The 24,590-nt window shown below is 43.5% G+C and overlaps 2 protein-coding genes across 2 annotated transcripts; one reads left to right on the top strand and one right to left on the bottom strand.

Annotated features, from left to right (window-relative positions):
• GTF2E2 (general transcription factor IIE, polypeptide 2, beta 34kDa) lies at nucleotides 1-24,142 on the bottom strand. Its single transcript, XM_009871699.1, has 7 exons — nucleotides 23,945-24,142; nucleotides 12,159-12,250; nucleotides 11,499-11,606; nucleotides 9,825-10,007; nucleotides 9,259-9,352; nucleotides 1,458-1,573; nucleotides 1-467 (listed from the first exon to the last, which is right to left on the bottom strand). Exons 1-7 carry the CDS (start codon nucleotides 24,105-24,107, stop codon nucleotides 348-350), a joined length of 876 nt encoding a protein of 291 aa, XP_009870001.1. The 5' UTR covers nucleotides 24,108-24,142; the 3' UTR covers nucleotides 1-347.
• SMIM18 (small integral membrane protein 18) lies at nucleotides 14,578-18,919 on the top strand. The gene is made up of 2 exons (XM_009871697.1): nucleotides 14,578-14,610; nucleotides 18,581-18,919. The coding sequence occupies exon 2, from the start codon at nucleotides 18,626-18,628 to the stop codon at nucleotides 18,917-18,919; it is 294 nt and encodes a 97-aa protein (XP_009869999.1). The 5' UTR covers nucleotides 14,578-14,610; nucleotides 18,581-18,625.
• Nucleotides 24,143-24,590: the final 448 nt, after the last annotated feature.

The raw sequence follows: 24,590 nt of genomic DNA, 5'->3' as shown, positions 1-24,590 counted from the left end.
GTAAGTAATTCCAGGTAAATACCCATTAAGCAATGTAAAAGCAGAGTTTAAACACTGAACGGGAACTCCTGCATTACATGCTGAGCACCATTTATAACTCTATGCCAAGAGGCAGCTAGTGAGAACTTTTTAGTTAAAACCACGTTTCCCATTAGCTAATTAAATTAAACTCTAAATTTAGCAGTTCATACTTGATCTTACACTGACCTGTTTCATCTTGGCAGTGGCTGGGATGGGGGAAACACATCACATTACTATATACAGTCAGTCTTTCTGCGAGCAGACACCGAGCTCAAGTGGCAAAAAGCCCGTTATCAAAACGCACGTTTGCTCCAGAATTTAACTGGTCACTGTTTGCCGGGAACGACATCAGAGTAATCTTTTAATACTCCAGCCAAGTGGTCATTGTGAGTCTTAAATCGACGTTTCTTCTGAGAAGCTGGTTTCTTCCTCCTCTGAATAGGAGCCTACGAGAAGAAATAAACAGTAGTCAAAAGACCTGCCCTCCAGCTGTGACATCTGACCCGATCTGTGACGCTGAGGCTCCTCGTTGCTTCCACATAAACGAGCCTCGCTTGAACCAGGGTTGAGCAGGCGGGGAAGGTGCTTGTTTGTTTTTTTGCAAGAAGCAACAGCATTCAGTTCAAATCCAGCAGGGAGATGACCTCAGGGACAGAGCAGAGTCTCCCTCTCGCGAGCGCCACGGTAAAGCTGATGTGTAATTATAAGTGACGCTTCCAAACACTCCCACGCAGCTACGGAAGCGGGTACGTGCCCCATAATTCCATCCATAATTAAGTGCTCAAGGAACTGAGAACACAGAATATAATTTAGCATCTAATCCAATGAGCAGCAGAAACCAGGAACAAGTCCTGTGTGGAAGGACTCTCACAGAAAGACAGTTGAAACCAAGTGCAGAAGGGAAAACACAGAGTGTTTCACGTACAAATAAATGTTAAAAAATAATAATTGTACGAAGTCAGGAAGCATCTTCCAAGAGCTTGCAGGCATTTTGGCCTCCCAGTAAAACACGTGCATATTGCACCCAGTTTGGAGAACAGCATGTGTGTGGTGAGAGGCATGTCACACGGTTCCCATCAGGATTTCCAAGCTCTCGAGCAGAAAAGAGAAAGTTAAAAAAACCCCACCCTTCTCCCAAAAAAGTTCTACTCCTAATGCATTGTACAGCTTCGAGCAGAAGCTTCCACTGTGGAGCTCACAGGGACTTCTGGCATTTGTCCTGTTCCTGATGCTGCTTGGATTACACTGGCTCAAACAAGTTACAGAAACACTGACTGCTGGCTACAGCATTGTTTTTTGCAACTTCTTAAAATTGGTCACAGTTCCCCGAGCTACACAAAGCAGCTGTGCATAGGCTCCCCAGCCTATTTTGGAATTAACACTGCAGAGTCAGAAGGGGGAATGCCCTAGGAAGATCTGTAATTTGTATCTCTTACTATTTTCTTTGGTCCAGTTTCTTGCATGGAAGAAATACCCTGCCGTTTCAGGTACTCTTCGATTTTCTCTTCATCCATAGAATCCACGGGAATGCTCCTCCACAGCTTCTGAAACTCTGAAACACCAAACAAACCTTCGTTTTACATCCCAATGAACAAACCCTTGGCAAAACTCCCACATGAAGGGAAAAAAAACCCCCAAGACTTGATTTTAAACGCAAAAGGATTCGGTCTTATTGGTAGAGATGCAGCGGTCACCACCAGCATGCACCCAGTTAGCACAGCCTTTACCCGCTGCAAATGCCTGATGGATTCCCAAAAAAATCCCCAATAACTCAACCAAAAAACCCTGACTCTGTGCTAACTGCACTTCAGCATCAGGAGAATGCAACATGTGCTTTTAATGTTAATTTGCTACGGAGTCTCTCTTTTTGCTGAGTGTCTCTATAGCCGTGTAGACTTGTCGACGCGTTTTGTAAGCCTCAGTTCAAAAGATCTATGTGAAGGGCAATAACTAACCATAAATGGCAGCTTCATTTACACATCCTCAGCTGCCATTGTCTTGGGAGACTTGTCATCTCAGAGTCCGATTTACTGAAGATTCAAGACGTTTACTTCAGTGGGTTTACGCTCGTTTATCACTGTAATATAATACAGGCCGTGCCGTACAGATAATAAATTACTAAAATTCCTCTGGTGTTAAAAAGAAGGCAGATACCTTAAAAGCCACAGCAGCAGAAAAAAAAAGACAGAGACACTAAGTCTTAATTAGAGCAGCTGCCATCTGCCTGCACACTTTCTGCCTCATGTAAAGTTTCACAGAGCCTCTGGAATGCCTTCTCCAGGCAGCGGCTGGTACAATCCTACCTCCCTTCATTCCCCAGGCAGTAAGTTAGATATATCCTGTCAGCAGGTTTGGCTAACAGACTATAAATAAAACACGAGGCGCACATAGCAACGCAAGACTACATTTTTCTTCCCTTTATTTCCAGATAAATTTAGTATACAGTTGTCAAAACAACCACAACTTCTGCATGCTTAAGAAGTTGTTCTACGCAGCGGGCGATAAAACACGCCAGCGATGGTCTGCCACGGATACACCGGCTCTAGACACGCTGCCACAAAACCACCCTGTACAAAAGGCGTACGTAGCAGACGTGGTTCCGGCACTTGGACCAATTTCCTTCCTCAAGCATCTCTGGTTTTTTATGAACGCACAGGCTTTAAGTCTCAGGTCTTTCTTTTCTTCCCACAGCCAGCAGCAAGGGGCTGTTCAAGCTTTCCAGGAAACCAAAGAAAGAAATTTCACCCGTGAAGAACGCCGATGCTCATTTTTGGTAACGCAGTGTTTCTGAAGAGAACTAAATCATGTGAGAACAGCGCTTTCGGCTACAGAGAGACAGCGCTCAGTCTGTTCCTTGTACAGGTGCTACAGCACAGCAGGATCACTGGGACTGCAGCTTTCAGATAACTTAAATGCAAGGACTGATACTGCAGTCAAGACATTCTCTGTCTCCTCATCCATTCCGAGTGTGATTCCAGGCTTTTTTGGTGCCTGCTATCACAGATCACCTCTCACCTAATCCTGTTGGGGCAGGTGGAGAAGGTTGTGTCGTGATCAAAGCTGAATGTGGAAGAGAGATTCGCGGCAACGAGAATTCAGATAGAAGCCGTAACAGCACAAGGGTCCCATCGTACCCTCCGGATCAAGCAGGGCATGCTCTTCCAAGCTATTTTTTTTTTCCTGTTCATTCCCCGTCCTGAATACACAAGCTGGACACCGAGAGCCCGATGGTGCTGGGAAAGATGAATCGGGGTGTCCAAATGCAGTTTATGCCACTTGGCAAGAAACCATGTCTCGAATTCTGCGTTTCTGCAGTTCATACATGAAGTTACATAAATGCAGTTTATGCCACTTGGCAAGAAACCACGTTTCAAAACCTGCGTTTCTGCAGTTCACACATGAAGCTACACGGCTGCACTGACTGTTAAACAGATCCTGGTTAGAGGAAGGCTGTGCTGTGCTATGCTGCTGTGACTGGCTGTGGGAGCTGAGGAGACGCAGGTCAGTCCTCCAAGATGCACCACAGGCATGTGCACATGAAGAGAGACCTGACAACTCTAAGCTTTTACATGACAGTGTCCTTTTATGTATAATGTTCTGCTGCAAACACGGTTATGCCCCAGTGCGGGAAAAAAAAAAAAAGGCTGAGGCTAGGTGCTTGAGGTTAAACCGGTCTACATTCTTCTGGGGAACAGAAGTGAAAAATTAAACACTAGAAAATAAATGGCCAGCTCTTCAAGGATCAACATGCACAGAAGTGCAGACCACAGTTAATACCTAACTGCAGCGTTTTGCATTTCTTGTAATGCAGCGGTTTTACCATCATTACAGCTTCACGTTCACCTTTTAAACTTGGCCAAGAAGCACGAATGTAAAAGTCACCAAGAACAAAAACCGCAAAGCTGACGGGGACTTTACACAGAGATAATTTAATCCACTAATTGGCCCCACCAGAGTCACTATACAGCACTCTGCAACTCTGCTTAAAAATCCTTTCATAGATCAGGCTGCTTTCTGTGCTATTGTAAAAGAACCTTCTTCACACAACGAAGCTCCTTGTAGGGCATAAACATACCTTATAGCCCAGGACAGCGGAGGGAGTCACAACAACAGGGTTCCCCCACTCTGTGGAAATACTTTGTGTTAAAAGGATTGGTTCATAATGAAAAGCGGGGGATAAAGGTGGAGAAGCGTCCAGAGCTGCCACCCTTCAGAGAGGGCAGTGCATCCTAGCTGTCTGCATTTTGGGTGCCATCTAAAGGGAAAAGGAGACACATCTATCATCTTGTCACGAAACCGATTTGGTGTAACACCAGATACCGAGCTAAATGCAAGAACTGAGGAAAGAGGGAAGCTGCCTGGCTTCCAGTTCCAGTTCCAGGTTACCTGTCAGATTTACTTGGAAGTCTCTGAGGACTACGCTCCTATCAGCAAGTGAAAGTTAAGACCTTGGGAACACGCTATCTGGATTATTGTGACATCCTCTCTGAAATATGAGAACCTACGGGAGAAGCTGGCAAGAACTACAGCTCTGAAGAAACAACCCTGCCTCCGGTAGCCGCGGTATTTCTGCTCCTCAAAATTCACACCCTTGACCTAAGACAGAAAGAGATTTCTCCAGTTTGTCACCCTGGCCTTCGCTGCGTGGCTCCAAGCGAAAGGGGTCACCACTTCTTAAAGCAGTAGCTCAGAAGAGAGGCCAGAGAGGAGGAAATGTCACAAAACGACCCAACTTCTGTGCTCCACCACCCCTCAAGCAGTGTCCGTGGGTATAGTGGGCCTGTCTCTGGGGAGGGGAAGAGATAGAAAAGAAAATGCTGTCATGAGCTGGTGTATCTGAAGAGCAGAAACAGTGACACAGAGTGACAGTGACAGAGTTCCTAGAGATGGTTTCAATACACTCAATCCATTTTTTACAGGTCTGTGGTGTTTTTTTCTTAAATTCTGTGGACAGGGCACAGGGAGTCTGGTACCGGTGTGAGGTTCAGGGAGGGAATTGCTGGAGCAGAAAGCTCACCGCATGCTGGCCTGCTTCAGCCAGGCATGGAGAACAGGTTCAGATGCACACATTCCTGCAGCGCATGTAACCAGTGCAACTACTGAGCACATTCAGTTTTCCTGCTCCACGTCCTGTCAACAGCTAGGGTGATTTTTTACACCATCAGAGCACAGCCAAAGCGAGAGCCTCTTCTATTAGAACGGCTAAACTATTTGATAGATCAGCCAGAACAAGTGTATAACGGCTACGGAAGGAAAAAAAACAACACCTGACTGGCAGTGAAGACATTAAGGCTTCACCTGACCAACAGCTGGCTGCATTCAGACAATCTGACGATCTCTCCTACCGTGTAGGCTGCTATGATCAGACAGAGCCCAGAAAAAGATCTCCTGGGGACAAATTTCCAAAGAGTTTCTGGGCAAAGCAATGCAGGTGCTGCTGAAGGAGACACACGCGTTCTCAGCAGAGCCTTCAAGTCCTGAGGCCAACTCAGATCTTCCCTAGAAGTCGAAGAGGATGGAGTCATAGAATCATGAGAGCAGCTGGTTGAAAGGCCAGTTTAGATGATTGCTAATATCTCCAGCATCATGTACACAGACTTAAAACAATGAGTTTTGTCGAGCAGTAACCAATGGGCAGTGAAGCAGAGAGCAGCACAACAAAGATTCTGCTAACACCTTCTCTCTCAAAAACACCCAAGGGGTAAGGATGCACAGTTACCTCGACTTGACTGTGTTACAAGGGGCCCTCTCATAGTAAAATAATTTACACCAACGTTGCCTGAGTGATTATACTCTTAACATGCTCCCTTTTCTGGAAATGCTTCCATGTGAGGAACAAAGTCATGGGTAAAGGGCTGCATGGTGACTCCAGCGCAGCTCATCCTGCACTTCTGACTGCCTCGTGTGCTCCTGCAAATAGGTCGAGATGGCTTCTGGAGATAAATTGCTGTATCACACCAGTAGTAAAATCTGGCAGAGATTAAAAACAGCTTAAAAATCTTCACTGAGCTGAGCCAAAATCTAAGCACGGGACACGAACAGGTAATAACAAGGCAGAACGGAAGGAGCAACTGAGAAGCAGGGAAGATCAAGTCCTGCTTCCTAACAGCCTGCTGCCCCTGAACCACCTTGAAATTCAAAGCCAGAGCACTAAATCATTGCTGATCGTAAGCAATTTTTATACTCTTAAATTTCAGAGGGTTTGGCCATTCTTTCTCTCCAGAAGTGCTTAGGAAAAAATATTAAAAAACGTGTATAATTAAGTACCCGAGTTTTTAGGCATTAAAACACTTCCCACATTGCATTCAGATGTGAAAGACACCATCTCTACCAGACTGGCCTTTCAGCAATTCAGGTGGCTTGTGGGGGAGAAGCTTGGTTCACAGGCAAAGTGCTTAGCCCCAGCACAAAGAGGCAGGACTTTGCTTGGCTGAAGCACCTGAAATCTAGCCTGGCTTTTATAAACACTTTCAGCTTCTGACAGAAGATTAATTAGTCAGGAAGTCAAGAAGGAACACATGCAATCTGAACCCTCCTCAGCTAATCGCATAAAAGGAAGAACAAAAGCCGTTCCTTACTGAGAAAACCTTCTCCCGTAACCCCTGAGATCACGATATATAGGTACCGCACCGCTGCTGCAGCACAGTGGGATTTATTTTCCAAAGGGGAGAAAGAAAAGCTTGCTCAGCCATCAAAACAACTGCAGCAGGGGCAGACGTAGGCACTGCCAGAAAGCTGCGTCTCCCACTACTTCAGACAGCAAGCTCCTAAGCTCTTCTTTCTCAGGATGGAGCTCAGAGGGTGATGGGAGAAGAGGCCGAACTTTTTGAGGATATTAATCCCAGCCAACATGTGTTTGCAGCCGGAGAGTGTCATGTGGCAGAATCACACGCATTTTTTTCTTATTTCTAAGGATAAACATTAAACTAGAAACATATTTTGAACTGTCATCAGCTGCTAGTTCAAAGAATCTGACAACACTTATTTTGCAGTCTTCTAAAAACTTGGTTTTAACGTTGCTGGAGATAATGAGGTGAAACAGCACCGCTAATGCAGAAACGTGTCATAACTCGTCCCGTACGCTGACAATTCTGCCAGTGACTCTCTGAGAGACATACTTCTGGTGCTCTGCAAGGAATCGTAAAGCAAAACTGGTTGGGAAGGATGAGTTTTCCTCTTCCCAGGACAACAGGGTTGGAAAGGGGAAGCGAATGCAGTCAGGGATGCTTTAAGAGTGGTGGCATATGCAGGCAGACTGCAAAATTCACACAAGAGAAAGCATTCTTGCCTCCTCTCAGAACAAAGCATCCTCACCCGTATGAAAAATAAAAACAAACCTAGCAGGAATAGACCAAAAAAAAAAAAAATCGCTTTCTGATCAGATGGGAACGTGCTGCCACCTGCGGATAAAAGAAAGGAAAGCTACCTTGAACTACAAACAAGCTGCACACTAGCGATCCCTACATCACAGACATCGCGGGCTTAAATCTCCATCGGGAGATTGAGACAACCGGCTTAAACATTTTGTTTCAAGGGGTTTTAGAGGTTATTTTTCCATAGCACGAGACTGCATTGCCTGCTCCTCAACAGAGATCAGCGCTGTGTATGATGTGTATGAACAGCCTTGGATTTCTAGTGGCTGCCTGACAAAGAGTTGGCAGACGTCTCTTGCTGCGTATTAATAAAATGAGCTCTTTGATTAAATCTCACGGTTAATCCCACAGTTACTACGAATAACAGGGTAGAGATCTCTATCTGACAACTCTTTAGGATGGCTGGGCGCCAGTTACCTGGAAAAATTACTCAAGATCAAACCATCAGTGTTCCTGACTGTAGTACAGACAAGAAGGTCCTAGAAACTTCAAAAGCTTTGTCTTAAAAGTGATTGCAACAGCACTGATTTCTAAATGTTTTGGCCACGTTCGAATCCCTGAAAGCTGACGGGCTGAAGGAGACACTATCTGAACAGGATGACAGTGCCAAGGGTAAACTCAGAGAGGCATTTGAGAAGCTAGAAATTCCCCAGCGAATGCAGACTGAAGGCTTATAATTTTGCATTTCACATACAGTTCCGACCGCCACTATCAAGAAGCGACAGAAATTACAGTTTCAAAAGAGATTCACCTCAATATTTTGAAATATTTTTTAAATTTTTAGATGTTGTATGTCACATCTCCTTAATCATCTTTGGGGAAGAAAGCTATTATTACTGAGAGTACATGTGTGGCACATAACAAATAAGTTAACGATACGTGTTTCCAGTTGCTTAATCCTATTGAAAGCTCCAAGCTAATCAAAGAAAAAACAGAGCTTTAGGCTATGTCCTATGGTCCTGTAAACAGAGCAGTTCGAGTTTCTATTAAAACTCTTCCCTTTTTTTTACCGTAACATGCCTTTATAGGGTAGGATGGCCTTACTTAGCACGTTGCAAGAACAATCATATTAACAATGGTGTTTGGTGGCACTGAATCACTTAAACTAAGAGCTTTTGACACAGATTGTCTTCTCCTTTCTGTACCTACAGGCATTTGATGTAGGCATAAATGTCATTATTGGAGCACACCCAGTACACGTAACTAATTTCTGTGCATGAACAGGCACATCGTAGCAGAGGAATTTACCGCTCTTTGTCAAGCGCAGAACACATGCCAAGCTTCTGAAGTCCCAAATGCGCTCCAGCTCTAGGCAGCAGCACTACCCCACATCTGTGCTCTCCTCCCAGTTGTAAACTACCCCTTCTCGGGATTTTTGCTCACATCTTCTCCCTCCTGGCTTCCTCCTCCTGTTCCATTTGTGGCTGCTTGTCACATTCACCAATAAAAGCCACACGACTAATAAATCGGAAAAAAATCCAACACACTTGCACCCAGGAGCCATTCTTCCACTGTTTGGGTTTGGGTTTTTTTTACCAGCAAAACGATAGATGCCATTTGAGTCACCGGTGATTTTTAGTCTCTTCTTTATTGCTCCACTTGAAGAGAGTCGCTGGAATCCTGGTGCCATGTTCCAACACATCCTTTATAAAGCAGAGGATATTGCTCCTGAACTCACTCCCTAGTCTTATTAGCCACGTGTTAATATCAATCATTCTCCTGAAATTTGGATATAACTAATATTTCATTATCACGTTAACAGACTGCTACACCTCAAAACTGCTATACCTGAAGACTGCTTATACATATGGATGCTTAAGATGGATTCAAATTGACTGTCATGGAAACATAAAAAACCACCTACCTTCATCCACAGTAAACTGACAGCTCTTGTCATTGTAGAAAAGAATTTTCTTCTTATCAGGGCGATTAACAAAGATGATCTGGTCCCCTAAAGCCTCGAAAACAAATGCAAAAGAACAGCTCAAAATCACTTCGTTTCCAAGAATACGTATTCCAGCTCGAACCACAGACCCAAGACTTGTGCTACAAAAAGCACAACAAATCACAGAAGCAGCAAATTAACTGGCAGTGAAAAGCATCCAAAGCAGACGCTGATGGTAAGCACACCAATAAATCAAAAATAAGATACGGAGGACTGAGATCAAGGTATAAAAGCAGAACTAAATGCCTACAGCTGCAATGTGGGAGATCAAGAGTCTTTTGTGAGAAAGAACTTTGACAGCTGTGCTAAATCTGAAAGTTCAGGATGAAATAGAGAAAAAGCTATGGTATTAGATTTTCTGAAAGAGCTTTCGAGTTATCAGAAGAACAGAAATAACTCCTGAGAAAATTCTCTCTTAGCCTCTAGTTCCACTTTGAGAAGCTGACCGGAACGGGCTCGCTGAATCACAGACACGTGCTACTCACCTTTATAGCTTTCTGTGCGTTGGGCAGCCCTTCCTCAATATCTTCTAAAAGGATTCCTCCCAGCCCTCGCTGGTCGTGCTTGTCCAAGAGCCTGAGCAGAGCCTTTTTATCTTTCAAGTTGTACTTGGGTTTGAAAGCGTACTTCCCATCTACAACTTCTATTTTCGGATTGTTGACTAGAGCCTGTAATAGAGACATAAATTTTAAACCCTGAAAAAGAGCAGACACTAGTACTTTTTTTTTCTTTCTTCCTAGCGTGCTCCTGAGCAGCTACAGCACATCAGCCACACGCTACAGCTGCCAGTTTGGAGATTTGAGCTTGAAACGGATTTTAAATCCTTGGATCCTCGATCCACCAGCCTAGGCATAATTCCCCACAACATAAAGCATAAAGCACCAAAGGAGGCTTAACACCATTCACTTAATGCCTTTGCGCTCACAGGTCCGTGAAGCCTCTTAGGGCAGAAAGTTGCCCGTGTTCCTTCTTGAGAAAGGAATGAAAATAAAAAGAAGAGGGAATACGGAAAAGGGTACTTTGACTGAATATAAAGTGCAAACGCGCAACGCCGCTATCAGGCTCGGGTCATAGGGATGTTACAAACGTGAAAAGCATCAACCTGGGATGAACAAAAAACCAGGAGTCGGTCTTTGCCAACTGCTGTAGAAGAAATTGGGAAGAGCAGATCTCTGGCACAACAGCATTTGACTTATGACGCCACCTTCAGAGGGAAGGTGACAATTGACAAATTTATGAACAATTGAAATGATTTAAGATAAGCTCCGAATCAGTTTTGCTGTGCAGTCGGTACCACCTCCTTCATCAGCAGGCCCACGCTTTGCCTGGTCTTCTTTTTTCTGATGATATACTGAAAAAAACCCTTCTTGTCGTCTTCCATACCCCTTGCCGGATTTAATTCCAGGTGGGCCTTAGCTTTCCTCACTGCAACCCTATATTTTCTGACAACACTCCTATATTCCTCACTAGCGGCCAGTCTTGTTTTCCACATTCTGTAAATTTCCTTCTTCCATCTGAGTTCTTCCACAAGAGCCTTACTCATCCTTGCAGGTCTCCTGCCTCCTCTGCTTGATTTCTTACTCATAGAGACACATTTTTTTACTCATATGGACTTCAGCCAAGTCAAGCTTCCACCACAACCAATACTGCCAGACTGGAGGTTTCTGTACCCCTGAATATTAGTACTGGTAGCAAAGGAATGCTACGGGCTGTATTAGTTACAACCACCCTATTTTTATTATGCAGAGATTCGTTTCCTATGTCTCAAAAGCCTTTACTACTCTGCTGAATTTTGTACCATACTCCTTTGATTTACTTAATTTAACATCCTCAATAACGGAGGAACTCTCTGCTCAAAATTCTTTTAGAAAGAAGTTCCTTAAGAAAAACGGCTCGTTTTGTGGTTTTTTGTAATGAACAAATTCACTTGACATAGAATATGGTCTCTGTGCAACAACTCTTAACAGGTCTTTAAAATACCAGAACAGCTTCTATTTCACAGTTACCTCAACAGTAGGAAGTACAAGACAGATAGACGTGGGAATCAATGTAGTTTCTTAGAGAGGGGATTATATATTCATATAATAATCCACGTGCATAATCCACGTTTATTGTAATCCTTTATCTCTAATTAAAATCTAAATATGTGTTTTCTTTACCTCGCTCATTAACCATTGTTTCTGTTTGAGTCCAATATCTAAATGCTGCGTTTCATCCAAAATCTCTTCTAGGGTTAATGGATGTGTGTCGCCACGCTGGTGCCTGGTCTGGAAAAGTAAATAGGGTCTGTTAGAGTTCTGCATCTCTTTCGTTCCGTGACTCAGTTACTAGAAAGTAACTAAAATTAGTATAATGTCATGACAAAACAACTTTTGCAAAACCAGGATAGACACAGTACACATAGCATATGAGTTTCAATTTACGGTTTTGGAGAATATGAGGAAAAAAAATTAGTATCAGCTGAGATTGATGACAAAGTCACGTGTCAAGCACTAAACAACACATTATTTTGATAAACAGCTCATGAATCCTAAAAGCTGACAGCATCTTGCAATTCCTAATTCTAAAGCAAATAATAAGCATTATCCTGGTTTTTTTCAAGTGAACTGGAATAATTAGGATTTCAGTCATGGAACAAGATGCTGACTATTTTGTTTACCGACAGCATTTTGAATTTAAAAAGCAAATTTCTTGAAATTCTCATTCTCGCAGTAGAAGACTTTTAGCGTGGGAAACACTCAGTATCTGCCAGCTATGACAGGAGAATAAGTAAGTAAGGTACTTTAAAAATGTTAGAATTTTACACCAAAACACCATACCTTCATATAATTCACTATTTTAGCAAGGACTCCAAACTTGTAGCCAGAGCCTCCTGAAAGGGCTTTCAGGTTAAACGATCCATTGCTGTGATCTGCAAAAGGAGAAATAGGGGCCGGTTAGCTCAGTGGGTTGAGCGCGATGCTGACAACAATGACAACACCGAGATCGTGGGTTCGATTCCCACTCAGTCCCCATGTGTTGCCTGGTCTAGCTGAGAGGTGGCGTCCCTGCCCACGACAGGGAGGTTGGACTAGATGATCTGTAAGGTCCCTTCCAGCTTATGTCGTTCTATGATTCTATGACAACAAACAATTGCGCGTCGCTTTGAACAACACCCTCTGGGCTCTGCACTCCATTTCTTCCTCCCTCTACATCCACAAGTTTTCAGGAGGACAACTCTAAACAGAATCACGTGTTGCAGGACTGACCAACTTCAGAGGACTCCGCACAAGGACACGTGAGTGGGTAAGAATACTGTAAGAATACACCTTTAATTACGTGGCTTAACACATCATAGATTATTTGACTCTATGTTAACTTATGCTGAAATAATACACTGCATTTTTGCTTTGTGCTACTGAGATAGGAGCAAACTGATGAGTACCAAAAGGTACCCAGCAGCTACACACCAGATAAAGTAAGTGTTTATTGTGCCGGGCTACTTTTTTATTATTGTTTTTTTGAAGTAGTTAAAAAATCCCCAACACAAATTCTAAATTGGAGCAACAATTAAGAAATCCCTCTGTTGCCAAGTCTGGTTCTGTCTTAATGTATCATAAGGTTTGCTACCGTGTAAAGCTTGTTTCAAAATTTTTTGCAAGGTTCTTAGTAACAATAACAATTTCATTAACTGTAGCTATTAGCACAGCACATTAAACAGAAATATCCACAAACCACTACTGAAAGCCACAAGCCCACTAAAGCTGCGTAACGTTGCTCAAACGCAATGGTCAACGGCTTTTCAGAATTTCAGCTACTCCAGAAAAAGAACATTCCTTCTTGGTCACCGTAAGAATTTTTTAATCCACTGGTGATTTCTAATCACATGACAGGCCTGTAGGTATCTCAGGGATACTGAACACCTATTATTTCTGCGGAAAAAACACGAGGGAGAGAAAAGAAAAATGAAAGTTAAGTGAAGGAGAGGTTGCTAAGCATAATCTTTGCTGGGCAGCTGGGGGATATGGATGGGGCTGGTGCTAATGAGTGGAAGGGCTCACGCGGGTGGTAAAAGGAAGAAGAAAATGAAGACCATAATATTCTACAAACTGCACCCGAGATGACTGACGAAGACCCACCACCATGTAAACTTAGAGAAAGTCTGCTGGAGTGCCTGTATTTAAATCTAGGTGCCCTCACTAAGCCGTTCACAGAAAACTCTGAGCACGGTTTCCCAATTCAGGTGAATTTCCTGTCCCGTCGCTTCTCAACCTACTTCTGAGATGATCTGTAAGTCCCTATAAAAGGCAACGACAAAGCAGGAATATTGGATGTAGTAAAATTTCAAACAAATCCACTTCCAATAATTATTGGGGAGACTTCATGGAAACTGGTAGTCGCGTACTCGATGATCCCAAGTCTTTTCCAACCTGAATTGTTCTATGATTTTATGATTCTATAGCAAAAAACCCAGCGCCGAAGGAGCAAATGCGAATCTTCATAGCTGGCAACTGGCAGTTGTGAAGCTGTCACATGACATTGTCTTAGAGGCTTTACAAAGGGCAATAATTCTAAAATTAACATAGTACAATCAGTTTAACTCCAGCTACAGAAGAACATTTTATTCTGGTTACTAAATTAAGATGGAGTAAGGGAGAAAAAAAAAAAAAGCCAGCCTCCCCTGACAATACAGCCTACAGGGATTTTCCCTTTTATCATGAAAAATTCATGTCTAGGCAGGACGTTTTATAAATAAAACAATCACGCGTGCAACGAGAGGTCTAAAGCCACGAAAAAAAAGAACAATCCAGAGGTACAACAAATAGTTAAGACGACTCATCGTGCATTTGTTCTGTCAATTGAATCAAGGAGATTATCTTGTTTAATCTGCCTGGCTACAGCCTGCCGCAGCCCACAACAAGTAAATCTAACCGCACGGCAAAGGTGGAAATCCGTAGATTTTAAGGTTTCAAACGCCACGGTTTGCCCGGCTGCTCTCCCAGCGCAAAGCCAAGCAGGGCTTCTCCGCTAAAAAGGTCACCCGGAGCACCCCAAAAAACAAGAGGGGGTAAAGGGGTTCTGTTTCTTATCCAGAGCAGCGCGAGTCAGATTTATGAATGATTTACTCCTGGGGTTGAGGGTTTGATGCAAATGAGCATAAAGGAAGTTGTCAGCAGCAGCGTGTTCTGGCCAATGGAAGGAAAGCTCCATCTTAGCTGTACCACAGGCTGCATTAAAAAAAAAAAAAAAAGGACCAGAACAGCGCTCTTTCAGCATCCTTTCAGACAAGAGGTAGGTACGCTATTGTTTTCTAACGTTGTTGTCTTAGGTTTGTCTTGATTACCCAAAGAAAATGTGCCTGTAACACTTACAAGCTTCTCAGAATGGGAATGATTTTTTCTGGCGGTTTAGCAGGATTTGATTCCGCCCAACGCGGAGGGGCTCGTCGTGCACTATCAGACGAGCGCTTTCACCATCTGTGCACTAATGGAGAATTGATGACCGCTCCATCTTACGGAAAAGCTAATACGCCAAGCCAAGATTCAGTAAACAAAATGGATTTCTTGCTTACTTACTCGGGAGGCAGCTTGTTTCCGGCAGCCTCACGACCCTCGGAATTGATTCTGTATCTTTTCACAGCAATGACGGTGAAAGGATTTTCCTTAAAACAAAGACAGCTAAACCTGAAATTTAAGAAAGGTATCTCCCAAGCGGGTATTCCAAAAAGCGTTATCAATTAAGAGTCATATGGCTGCGGAGACACTAGAAACCTGTTCTAGAAATTTGGTTTGTTAGGGCAGGAAGAAAATCCCTTTGCATATTATTAGCCTTGTAAATATTGGAGCAGGGATCAATACAATATAAACAGATAAGCTGGAATCCAACTGAGATTTGTAAATGTTATTATCCCACGATGTCTCTTCAGTGGTTTCTTAAACAGGGCTACCTCGGTACCGCACTGAAATGATTTTTTTGCCAGTCATTTCCCTCTGCTCCATGAATATGATTTCAAATAAAGCTGCTCCTTTGCCGTCTCTGAAGACGACAATGCTTTTAAATTAAAACCCAGCACAGATAACACAGAAGCCAATTCATTAAATATTGAAGTCACTGCATTTTGGATACATACAATAGCTGAATTGCACTCAAATCAGACTGCCTTACAGTATGAATTTAAATTGTGCCATTACCAACTGAGTAAATCTGGAGGAAAACAGATCATTTTTGACAGCTTTCCAAGACTCTAACCTTAATAGTGAGTGCTGTGTTAATTCCGAAGGCTCGACAACGGCTATTTCAGCCTCGCATTTTAATAATCACAGCAAGCAGCAGCTGATATTTATCTGCCTTGCCTCAATCACATCCAAGGAGATCACCGTCACCCTGGAGCAGCACGAATCACCTCCGGCACGGGCATTAAATTCCACCTCCCTGCATAAAGAGGAGCTTCTCCACGCACTGCAAACCGCTGCCCTAATGGTGGCTGTGGAGTGGGAAGGGGCTGGCAGCTGAGTGGCGGGCACTCGGGACCCCGAGACGCTCCTCTCCTCTCGGGAACAGAGGAGGAACAGGGAACACATTTGGAGGAGAGCTGGGCCAGCAAAAGGTCCTGGCTACGCGACGTAAACACATGATCTTGATCGCTTTTAGCAATGGCTGAAATTTTGCATCAGCAGAAGCAGATGATTTTTGCGCTTGGTGTTTACAGGGTGAGCAAACTTAGGCATAACAGAGTCCAATAAAATCCTCAGTTCAAGACAAAACTCCCCTTTCTTTCCTGAGGATATTCTCTTGCCATTTAAAACAGGCATTTAATTCCTGCTTGTTTAAATTACCCCTCAAAGGGGACTCCAAATCCTTTTGTTCAGCCCCCTCTCTCAGATTTTCAAATAAGTCTTCACACCACCCCTTTGAGAACCCTCCCGACTTTTAACCCCATAAAACAGGTCAGCTGAGTTGTTTTCATAGACCACGACTAAAACAAATAAAGCTCTCAAAGCCAGAACCCAACTCAACTCAAGAGTATTTTTAGCTTGATTTGTTCTGTAAATTTGTTTAAGGAAAAGCCTCAAACAAATGGGAGTTTACTTAATCCTATTCATCGCCGTCATTCTTGGTATATTCGATTAGAAATTTGTGTATTCAGTTACAGATTTAACAGAGGAAACAGTAAGTTACTGCAACCGTTCCAATACCAGTCTGTATCCAAGGCTAGTGCCAGGTACCTTCCCAAAACCAAAGCTTCTGCATTTTATTTTAAAATCATTAAAGACAGAAGAATAAACCCCAAAACCTACAATATCAGAACAATAAAAATAAGACACAAATCACCAGCTGGTTGGGCTGGTTTTCAAAACATTCTTTTGTTTTTTAATAATAACCCTAAAATAATAACAGGTGCTTTAAGTATCCTGTTTCAGTAGACATCGTTGCACTTTGCCACTTCTCATTTAATCTGGCATTTTGTAGTTTTCGTTGTTTCAACGGGTTGATTGCAGAACTACTAGGATACACAAGGTTCACAACAGCATTACCTGTGCGCACGGCTTAATGAACAAAACGTCAGCATTACCCCTTCACTCTGCAGTTTTGATTAATGAATGAAATTAAACTCCGTGTGGGTAGCCAGGACCATTTCATAATGCACGTCGCCAGGTTTTCACATTTTTGCTTTACATTCAAAGCAAAAAAAAAAAAAAAGTCCTTTTTCTACAGAGTTATCACCTTGTCTCTCTCTTTCCTGCTCGGAGCGATAAGCTTACGGATGGGGCACAGGCTGCCGTGTCGGTGCTGCTCACCACCACGTTTCACCTCCACACTCCTTCAAGGGAATATGGAAATCGGACTTGATCTCCTTCTCCCACACCCAGTTTTAAATTGCCCAAAGGATTCAAAGGTTGTTAGGGCATCCTAGAGTACAGTGCAACAGCTAACCAGAAGTTATTGTGGCTCCTTTGATATTTTTTATGATGTTAGACCATGTACTAAAAGCACTGTAAGTTCCCTCAGTTTTGGGAAGCAAAGCCAGGAAAAGGAAATCCGGGGAAAAAAAGATGTGTAACTGTAAAGGTGTAATTGCCAAACATCTCACCTGCCTACTAACCCATAATTCCCATAATTGAGAAATTCCGAGACAGATAAAACTGCTTTTTTATTCTAGAAAAGACTACAGAAATGAGTTTTGAACAACAGCCTTTCCCAAACAGCTCATCTCGACTGCGATATAGCTCGTGCCAAAGGCTGATCTGGTGAAGCCAGCTCCTTGTTTCATCTGTCCCTCAGGCCACAAAGCAGCTCTTTCTTCTGCCGGGTACGAACAGAGAGCATTTGGGGAAACACCACATGCCTTTCCCAGCAGATAAGCAGAGAACGGATTTAAGAGAAGAAATCAGAGCTCCTCGGGAAGGGCTGAGTTTTCCTCCTAACCTGTCTTCACAGCCACGGCACGACAAACAGGTTGAGGTTTCTAAACACACTCAGTGCCGTTGTGGCAGCTGAAGCAGTTTTCTCGAACGCAGACTTCTACTTGAGGGTGGAATGAACACGTCAGCAAATCTGTCTTTCTGAAGCCAGAAGAGTTTCGTAGGGTTAACAAGTCTGTGCTAAAATAATGAGTTTTAAAGAACCAGGTTTTTTATTTTGTACTAGAAGAAGGACCAAAAGTTCACTTACGTTCTTTGGAGACATCCTCCAAAATAGTTAGAAATTTTTATTTTTTATTCTTTTTTTACATGAGAGGTTTCTTCCTTTCTCCCCAGTATGAGAAAGAAAAACTCAAATGAGGAAAAAAACTCCAATGACATGAACACGTAGTAAATTTCTGTAACTTCTCAGGTAGAGGAGGGTGGGACACAGATCTGTTTTACTAGGAATGCCAAAATAGCACTGAGGACTTTCACACCACGCACGTACCAACCTCTAGACTAATGACTGACAGGTTGTTGAAACCACTGTATACCTTGAAAATCATCTTTGTAACCTTTTAGTCTTGGCATTTACTTGAAAGAAACAAAGTTCTCTCAGTGAAGAATGATTTACACTACTTGATGCATACATGGACCATTTATCAGCGATACACATGTTCTAGACAGATCATGAAATTGTACATTTGGAGTTTGATATTTTCGTAAGCAAATATGAGTACGTGACATTTGTAGGAGGTACGAGCACTTAGCCTGAGCTTAAGTTCTTAAAAGCTTGGGATTAAAATCACAGCATGTTTTTGAACAAAGTCTTCAAGAGCTTTGTTTTTCTGTTTCAGGCCCCAAATCCGTGGCAGTGAGCAGGTGAGGACAACTCTTCAAGAATGGCAACCCTCAATGCCACTCACTGGAATGAGACCACATCCGTTTCCCACTACCTGGGCTTTCAGGTGCAAAAAATTTACCCTTTCCATGATAACTGGAACACTGCCTGCTTTATTATTCTGATCATATTCATCTTCACTGTGGTTTCTCTGGTGGTGTTGGCTTTCCTCTACGAGCTGCTAGACTGTTGCTGCTGTGTAAAAAACAAAACTGTGAAAGACTTGGAGAATGAACCCAACCCTGTTAGAGCAATGATGAACAGCTTCAGAAAGCATCAGACAGAGGTGGTGTAGGAAGGACTGAGCCATCAGCACTTGAAGAACATCTAACACCTTGAATAAAGCTTCTCGTACCTTAAGAACGAGCAAGTCGCGTACCGTTTTTTTCTTTTTGGACTTAACTGTAACAGCAACAGCTATCATTTTATCTCTGGATGTGAACTTGAATAATTGGCAAAGGCTTTCTGAGTGTGTAGCAGAAGGATGATCTGTTGCAATGTGACATGGGAAAAGATTTTTGTTTTCATGTGAACTTGTGTTGTTTCTGTTGTGTTACTAGCATAGATCTTTGTCTACCTGAACCAACAAATGTTGCCTAACACACATAAAACCGTGTTGCTTAACTGGAGAAAATGTTTATAGAAGTGTTCTGCAATCTGATCACAAGCAGAGCAGAGACACAGCAGCGTTCTCTCACCAAGGTCAACCACACCAGGATAGGAAGGATACATGGGATATGAAAAAAAAACCAAACACAAAAACCCAAGATGGAAGGATTGAACAGCAAGAGATGCTGCTAGAAAGGAGAAGCTTGTGAGAATTTTGCCTTTGGCAGCTCTCATTAAGACTTTCTTGCTTGTAGAAGATAGGGTGGTGAGAGGAAAAATAAACCAACATTAAACGTACCCTTAAAATATTTTTTTTCTAACCTGCAGTGGTACAATATGATCCTTTCTCAACCCAGTTCCAGAGAACTACTCTTCCTTTACTTCCTATTCAAGCTGTTTAACAGCTTCTGAGCGTGGAGACATGACTAATGCACTACGCTAAGAATACCTGACTATTTCCATGAAAACACATTGTAGTGGTACTACGGTATCGAAGCAACGGGGACATTTTTCAGCCCCGAGGCTGCTGTCTCTTCGGTAACCACACCACTACAGGAAATTAGACATCCTGGATACACCATCCCTATCTTAACTTTCCGAAGGTGAACTGAGACTGACTGTATTCTCGCCAAAGAACACACGCAGACAGGTCATGCATCTCCCACACCAACGACAGGAATTTTGCCCAGCCCAAATGCAGCTTTCAGGTGTCGACACGTTTCACCAAGGAGGCCACACCAGGGTGAGCCTCACGCTCCACGCGGGAGGATGGATGCACAGCAATTAATGACTTCATTTCGCGCGACAGAATCTTGGTCTGCTTCGTCAGCCTGCTGATGTCTCCCAAAGTTCACACTCACGCCTTTCTCACAAACCTGCAGCCTAACACTCGGACCTCCAGCTCACCAGATTGTTTTTCGTCTGTAGCTGAATCTACAGGTTTTAAAACCATAAAGGTTTTGCACTTACAGGTTACAATTGTAATAATGGCGTCCGGCAGCGTGGCCATCAGCAACTCCTGTCAAGTCTTTCGCATTTCTGAATCCATAACAAAGCTGGCCAGTGAGAATCAGCCCAAAACAAAATGACGTGTAGGACACAATATTTAACTGTATTATGCAAAGACCAGATAAGATTCGTGGCGTTAGAGCAAGAAAACCCACTTAATGGCCAAACAAACAAGGAAGATACAACACTGATCTCGCAGTCTATTCATGTCAAAAATGCCTTTGTGCTATGGTCAGTACCCAGAATTATCTCTTTTTGTTAATACACAAACTCCTTCTAACAGGTTCATAATGCCAAAGCTCCACAAGATCTGGACACGAGCTAATTGGACTCGAGCTCTTCGTGGTCGGTGAGATGGAGTCACAAGATACCCAAGGCCACTACTAACCAGCACAGCTCGTCCAGCGACTCCCCTGGAGAAGCAACCTCCTGTCTGCAAATACAAAATGACACAACTACCGCTGTAACCGTTCATCTCGGACACACTTGTCGCGGTGAAGTTTTGTCACTACCAGTCCAATGTGCAGAGAACGCTTTTAGCTAAAAATCGAACGATAAGCACAATTAATGGAAGTTGATGCCCCGGGTACAAGACAACTTAAGTTCCAGACCAAGACACGCAGTGAAGATCACAGGAGCGATGATCATGCTTTCTGCTGTCAAGGATGCTGGGTCGGTGCCTCGTTACCTTCTGCCGTATAGGATGGAGTCACCCCGAAAACATCCTGCTCAAGAAAGGCAAGACTAGTCATCGGGACACATGGAATTAAATAACACACTCTCTCCTCAAAGAAAACGCTCCAAACGGCAGTCGGACTGCTGGCCACTCGCAGTGTCCCTGCGAAACGTGCATCACGACTGCGCACAAGAAGGCAGGGTGTAGGGAGCAATGCGGCCAACCTCTGCTACGCCGGCCTCGTGGTCTTGTGCCTTCCCGAGAAGCACACGCAAGGGAAAAATCTTATTTCACGGACCTATAAAGGGGGCTGGGTGTCTGCATGAGGTACAGCAGACAAACATCTGCCCTTGCACAGCCCTAGAGCCTCAGGACGATTCTTTCCCAGATGTAGACTAAAGTTGTGAAACAACTCATGGAGATTTCAGCTCTTGATTACTGTTGGCTAAGACTATCAAGACAAAGGTCTTTTGCCTAAGACCTTAGCCACAATTTACTATTCGTTAATAAAAAGAAATAAACAAACATGATCTGTTTCATTTATCTTCCAGTTACTATGGCTGAACTTGGCCAATTTTTTCAAGTTAACCTCTTTGAATAATGATTTCAAATAACTACAGTGATTTATTCTCATTGGAAAGCCTATAATAAATCTTTACATATAGGTATGATTTAACTCTGTTGTCATTTGATGATTAGCATGATCTCAAAGCCTCTCCTTCCCCAAAAAACTGACCAGGACAGGTTTCTGAGTCATAAAATCACTGAAGGAGGGAGAGCCTGCAGGTGCTACACACCCAGGGACTATCAGCGCCAATACACAACCACTGGGGCATTATTTATTGTCTTTGTGGTCACTACACAATGAAACTAGGACAGATCACCTTAATTTTTGTTTCTTTGGGAGGGTGGGACGGGGATTCTCCAACATCAGGTTTTTATTCCAGCTCCCCAAGACCCATCTCTGACAGATACATATCCTGACAGGCATCTAACAACCTAGCAATTCAAATAAAAAAGTGTTTTTTTCTGAATCCAAGGACTTGGCAGTATCACTGGTCAACTGGTGCTGCTTGTGGCTGCTTAACCCATTTAGTCACTTGCCAGTCCCAACATTTGTTCTGAGTTAATTCCTAAAACCAAGAGGAATCAAGTTGGTCCACTCGGTCTCCATTATTTTTCTTGCTGCTTCTGCAGTTGTCAGTAAAGGCTCTCCAGGTGAAAATGAAATGAGGTTGAATTCCTTCTGCATAAAACATGGCAGAAACCCTGAAAACTTTAGGATACTGTCTGGAATGAAGCCAGCAGTGTAAAAAATAAAGCTCATTTCCTCACCGTCAAACATTCCTCATTTGCCATTTGAAAAACACTTAAAAACCCCCTCAGCCCACAAAATCACAAAAAATAAAGTCACGTTTTTCTTTATCTGCTCTACTGCTTGGACACATATTTACCCAAATTCTCCGGATCAGCCTCACTTTTGATCTGTCTGTTTTCTTCTCGACTCCCCATCCCTGTTTTACCAGAAAGCTCCCGTGCAAGATATGTTGCTCAGGATATTTAGTGTAGAATTTTACTTTATTTAGAGAGAACACTGTAACAAAGGGATCGATGAAAACTTGGCCTCCCTTGATTTATTTTGAAATGTCTGACTTAAAACTTGATTTGGTGCCCCGAGTTGAAGATACATACACAAACTCTCTACTCTTCCCCTTAGACAGAAGATGCTCCAACTCCCCCCACCATCCTGGACGTTTTTAGCTCTATTGTTTCTTTCGGAACTTGGAAGAAAGTCACATATGGCATTCAAAACATGAGCAGGCAATGAGTTTGCACAACAGGATATTTCGTGTTTTAGTACCTCCTGGTATTTGATTTGACCTTTAGAGTACATCTGAGAACCGTCAGTGCTTTCAGAGAACTGAAAGCACCCCCCCTAAGTGGCTCACATGGTGAAAGGGAACACAAAGCATGACGCTGTGCGCACACAAATCCTCTCCCTGCTGCGTTTTTCATTTGCTCTCACTGCTTTGGGGCAGCTTTATTAACTGCTTACTTGATGCTGAGAGATGAACTATCAGCACCAGAAGCCCAGGGAAGCAAAGAAACTACCGACCACAGCAGACAAACTTGCAGAAGCCGCGATGTTCACTGGCAGCCGCAGAAGCCAATCACATCTTGGGCTGCATTAAAAGCAGCCTGGCCAGATGAGCAAGAGAGGTGATTCTCCTCCTCTACTCCACTCTCGTGAGATCGCACCTACAACACTGTGTTCAGTTCTGGGGGCCCCACCAAAAAAAATGACGTGGAGCTGCTATAGTGAGTCCAGAGGAGGCCACAAAAAAGATCAGAGAGAGGAAACATCTCTCCTATGAGGACAGGCTGAGAGAGTTGAGGTTTGTCAGCCCAGAGGACAAAAGGCTCCAGGAAGGTCTTGTAGCAGCTTAAGGAGGGTCTACAGGAAAGATGAGGAGTAACTCTTTATCAGGGTATGTAGCAGTAGGATGAGGGGCAACAGTTTCAACCTGAACAAGGGTAGATTTAGTTTAGGTATTAGGAAGAAACTAGTTTCAATGAGGGTGGTGAGGCACTGGAACAGGTTACCCAGAAAAGCTGTGGATGTGCCCTCCCTGTAAATGTTCAAAGCCAGGTCAGATGGGGCTTTGAGCAACTTGGTCTAGTGGCAGACGTCCCTTCCCATGGCAAGAAGTTAGAACTAGACGATCTTTAAGGGCCCTTCCAATCCAAACTGGTTTATGAATCCATAATTCACGTGACTAAGATTTTGACAGCAGCAACTCCTCCAAATGAACAACAGTAAACAAGTCAAAGGATGAGGCCCAACATGCACGTGGTAGTAAAAGTGGTTTTTCCTACTGTGCTACTGAGTTTCTTTACAAAGAGTAACAATTTAAGAGGAAAAAAAGACGACAGTCACGAACAAAATTCATAGATAAGACTTTTCATACCAATAAGCCTTAGAGACAGAAACACAAAACAACGGAAGAACAGAAAACTTGAACCAACCTGTGTTTTGTTTTGAGCTTGAGGAGCTACCTTGTTCTACCTTTGCTTTCTTCTTTTTGGAAGAGGAAGAGTCAGAAGATGGCGCTGGCCGTTTTTCTACTGCTGGTGTGGAAAGGGCACGCTTTTTGAATAGCTCTCGCTCTCTCAATAAGCTTGGATCCATAATTCTGCTACAAGAAGCAGGAGGAAAAACATAAGGAATAGATACTGGCGTCAAGAAGACGGGATACATGTTTATGAAGTTGTTTATTTCTTGTAGCCATTTCTTCCTGTACATGGACTTGAAGAAACCGACCCCTCTGGGGATTTTAAGTGTCAGAACACAGTTTTAGCCCGAGAGTGTGGGGGCTAAGGAGGAAGCAGATAAGGTGATTTCAAAACACCTTCATCACATGGATGTGAAAAAAGGCCGAGGAATCCCCATTCCCCAACACCCACCTCCAGTACCCCGGCCTCAGATCCACCCCACGTTCACCGGCAACTCCAGAATCACCAACACCAAGGGAAACTTTTTCCCGCCGGGAAAGCAGCCCGGTGGGCCCGCTCTCCCACCGGAAAACCAGCCCGGTGGGCCCGCTCCCCTTTACCGATCTTAGCGGCACAGTGGGCCGAGGGGAAGCGCCGACGACGGGCAGGGGCCTCATGA

Source organism: Apaloderma vittatum, unplaced genomic scaffold (assembly GCF_000703405.1).
Source record: "Apaloderma vittatum isolate BGI_N311 unplaced genomic scaffold, ASM70340v1 scaffold8316, whole genome shotgun sequence".
NCBI lineage: Eukaryota > Metazoa > Chordata > Aves > Trogoniformes > Trogonidae > Apaloderma > Apaloderma vittatum.
The sequence above is the reverse complement of the archived record's forward strand: the minus strand, read 5'-3'. Positions and strand labels throughout refer to the sequence as shown.

Coding starts and splice junctions, on each gene's coding strand:
- SMIM18 (XM_009871697.1), top strand. CDS start 18,626: ATGGCAACCCTCAATGCCACTCACTGGAATGAGACCACATCCGTTTCC.
- GTF2E2 (XM_009871699.1), bottom strand. CDS start 24,107: ATGGATCCAAGCTTATTGAGAGAGCGAGAGCTATTCAAAAAGCGTGCC. Junction 12,251..23,944: donor AAGCTCAAAACAAAACACAG/GTTGGTTCAAGT, acceptor CTCCTTTTGCAG/ATCACAGCAATGGATCGTTT. Junction 9,353..9,824: donor ACGCACAGAAAGCTATAAAG/GTGAGTAGCACG, acceptor TTTGTTTTCGAG/GCTTTAGGGGACCAGATCAT.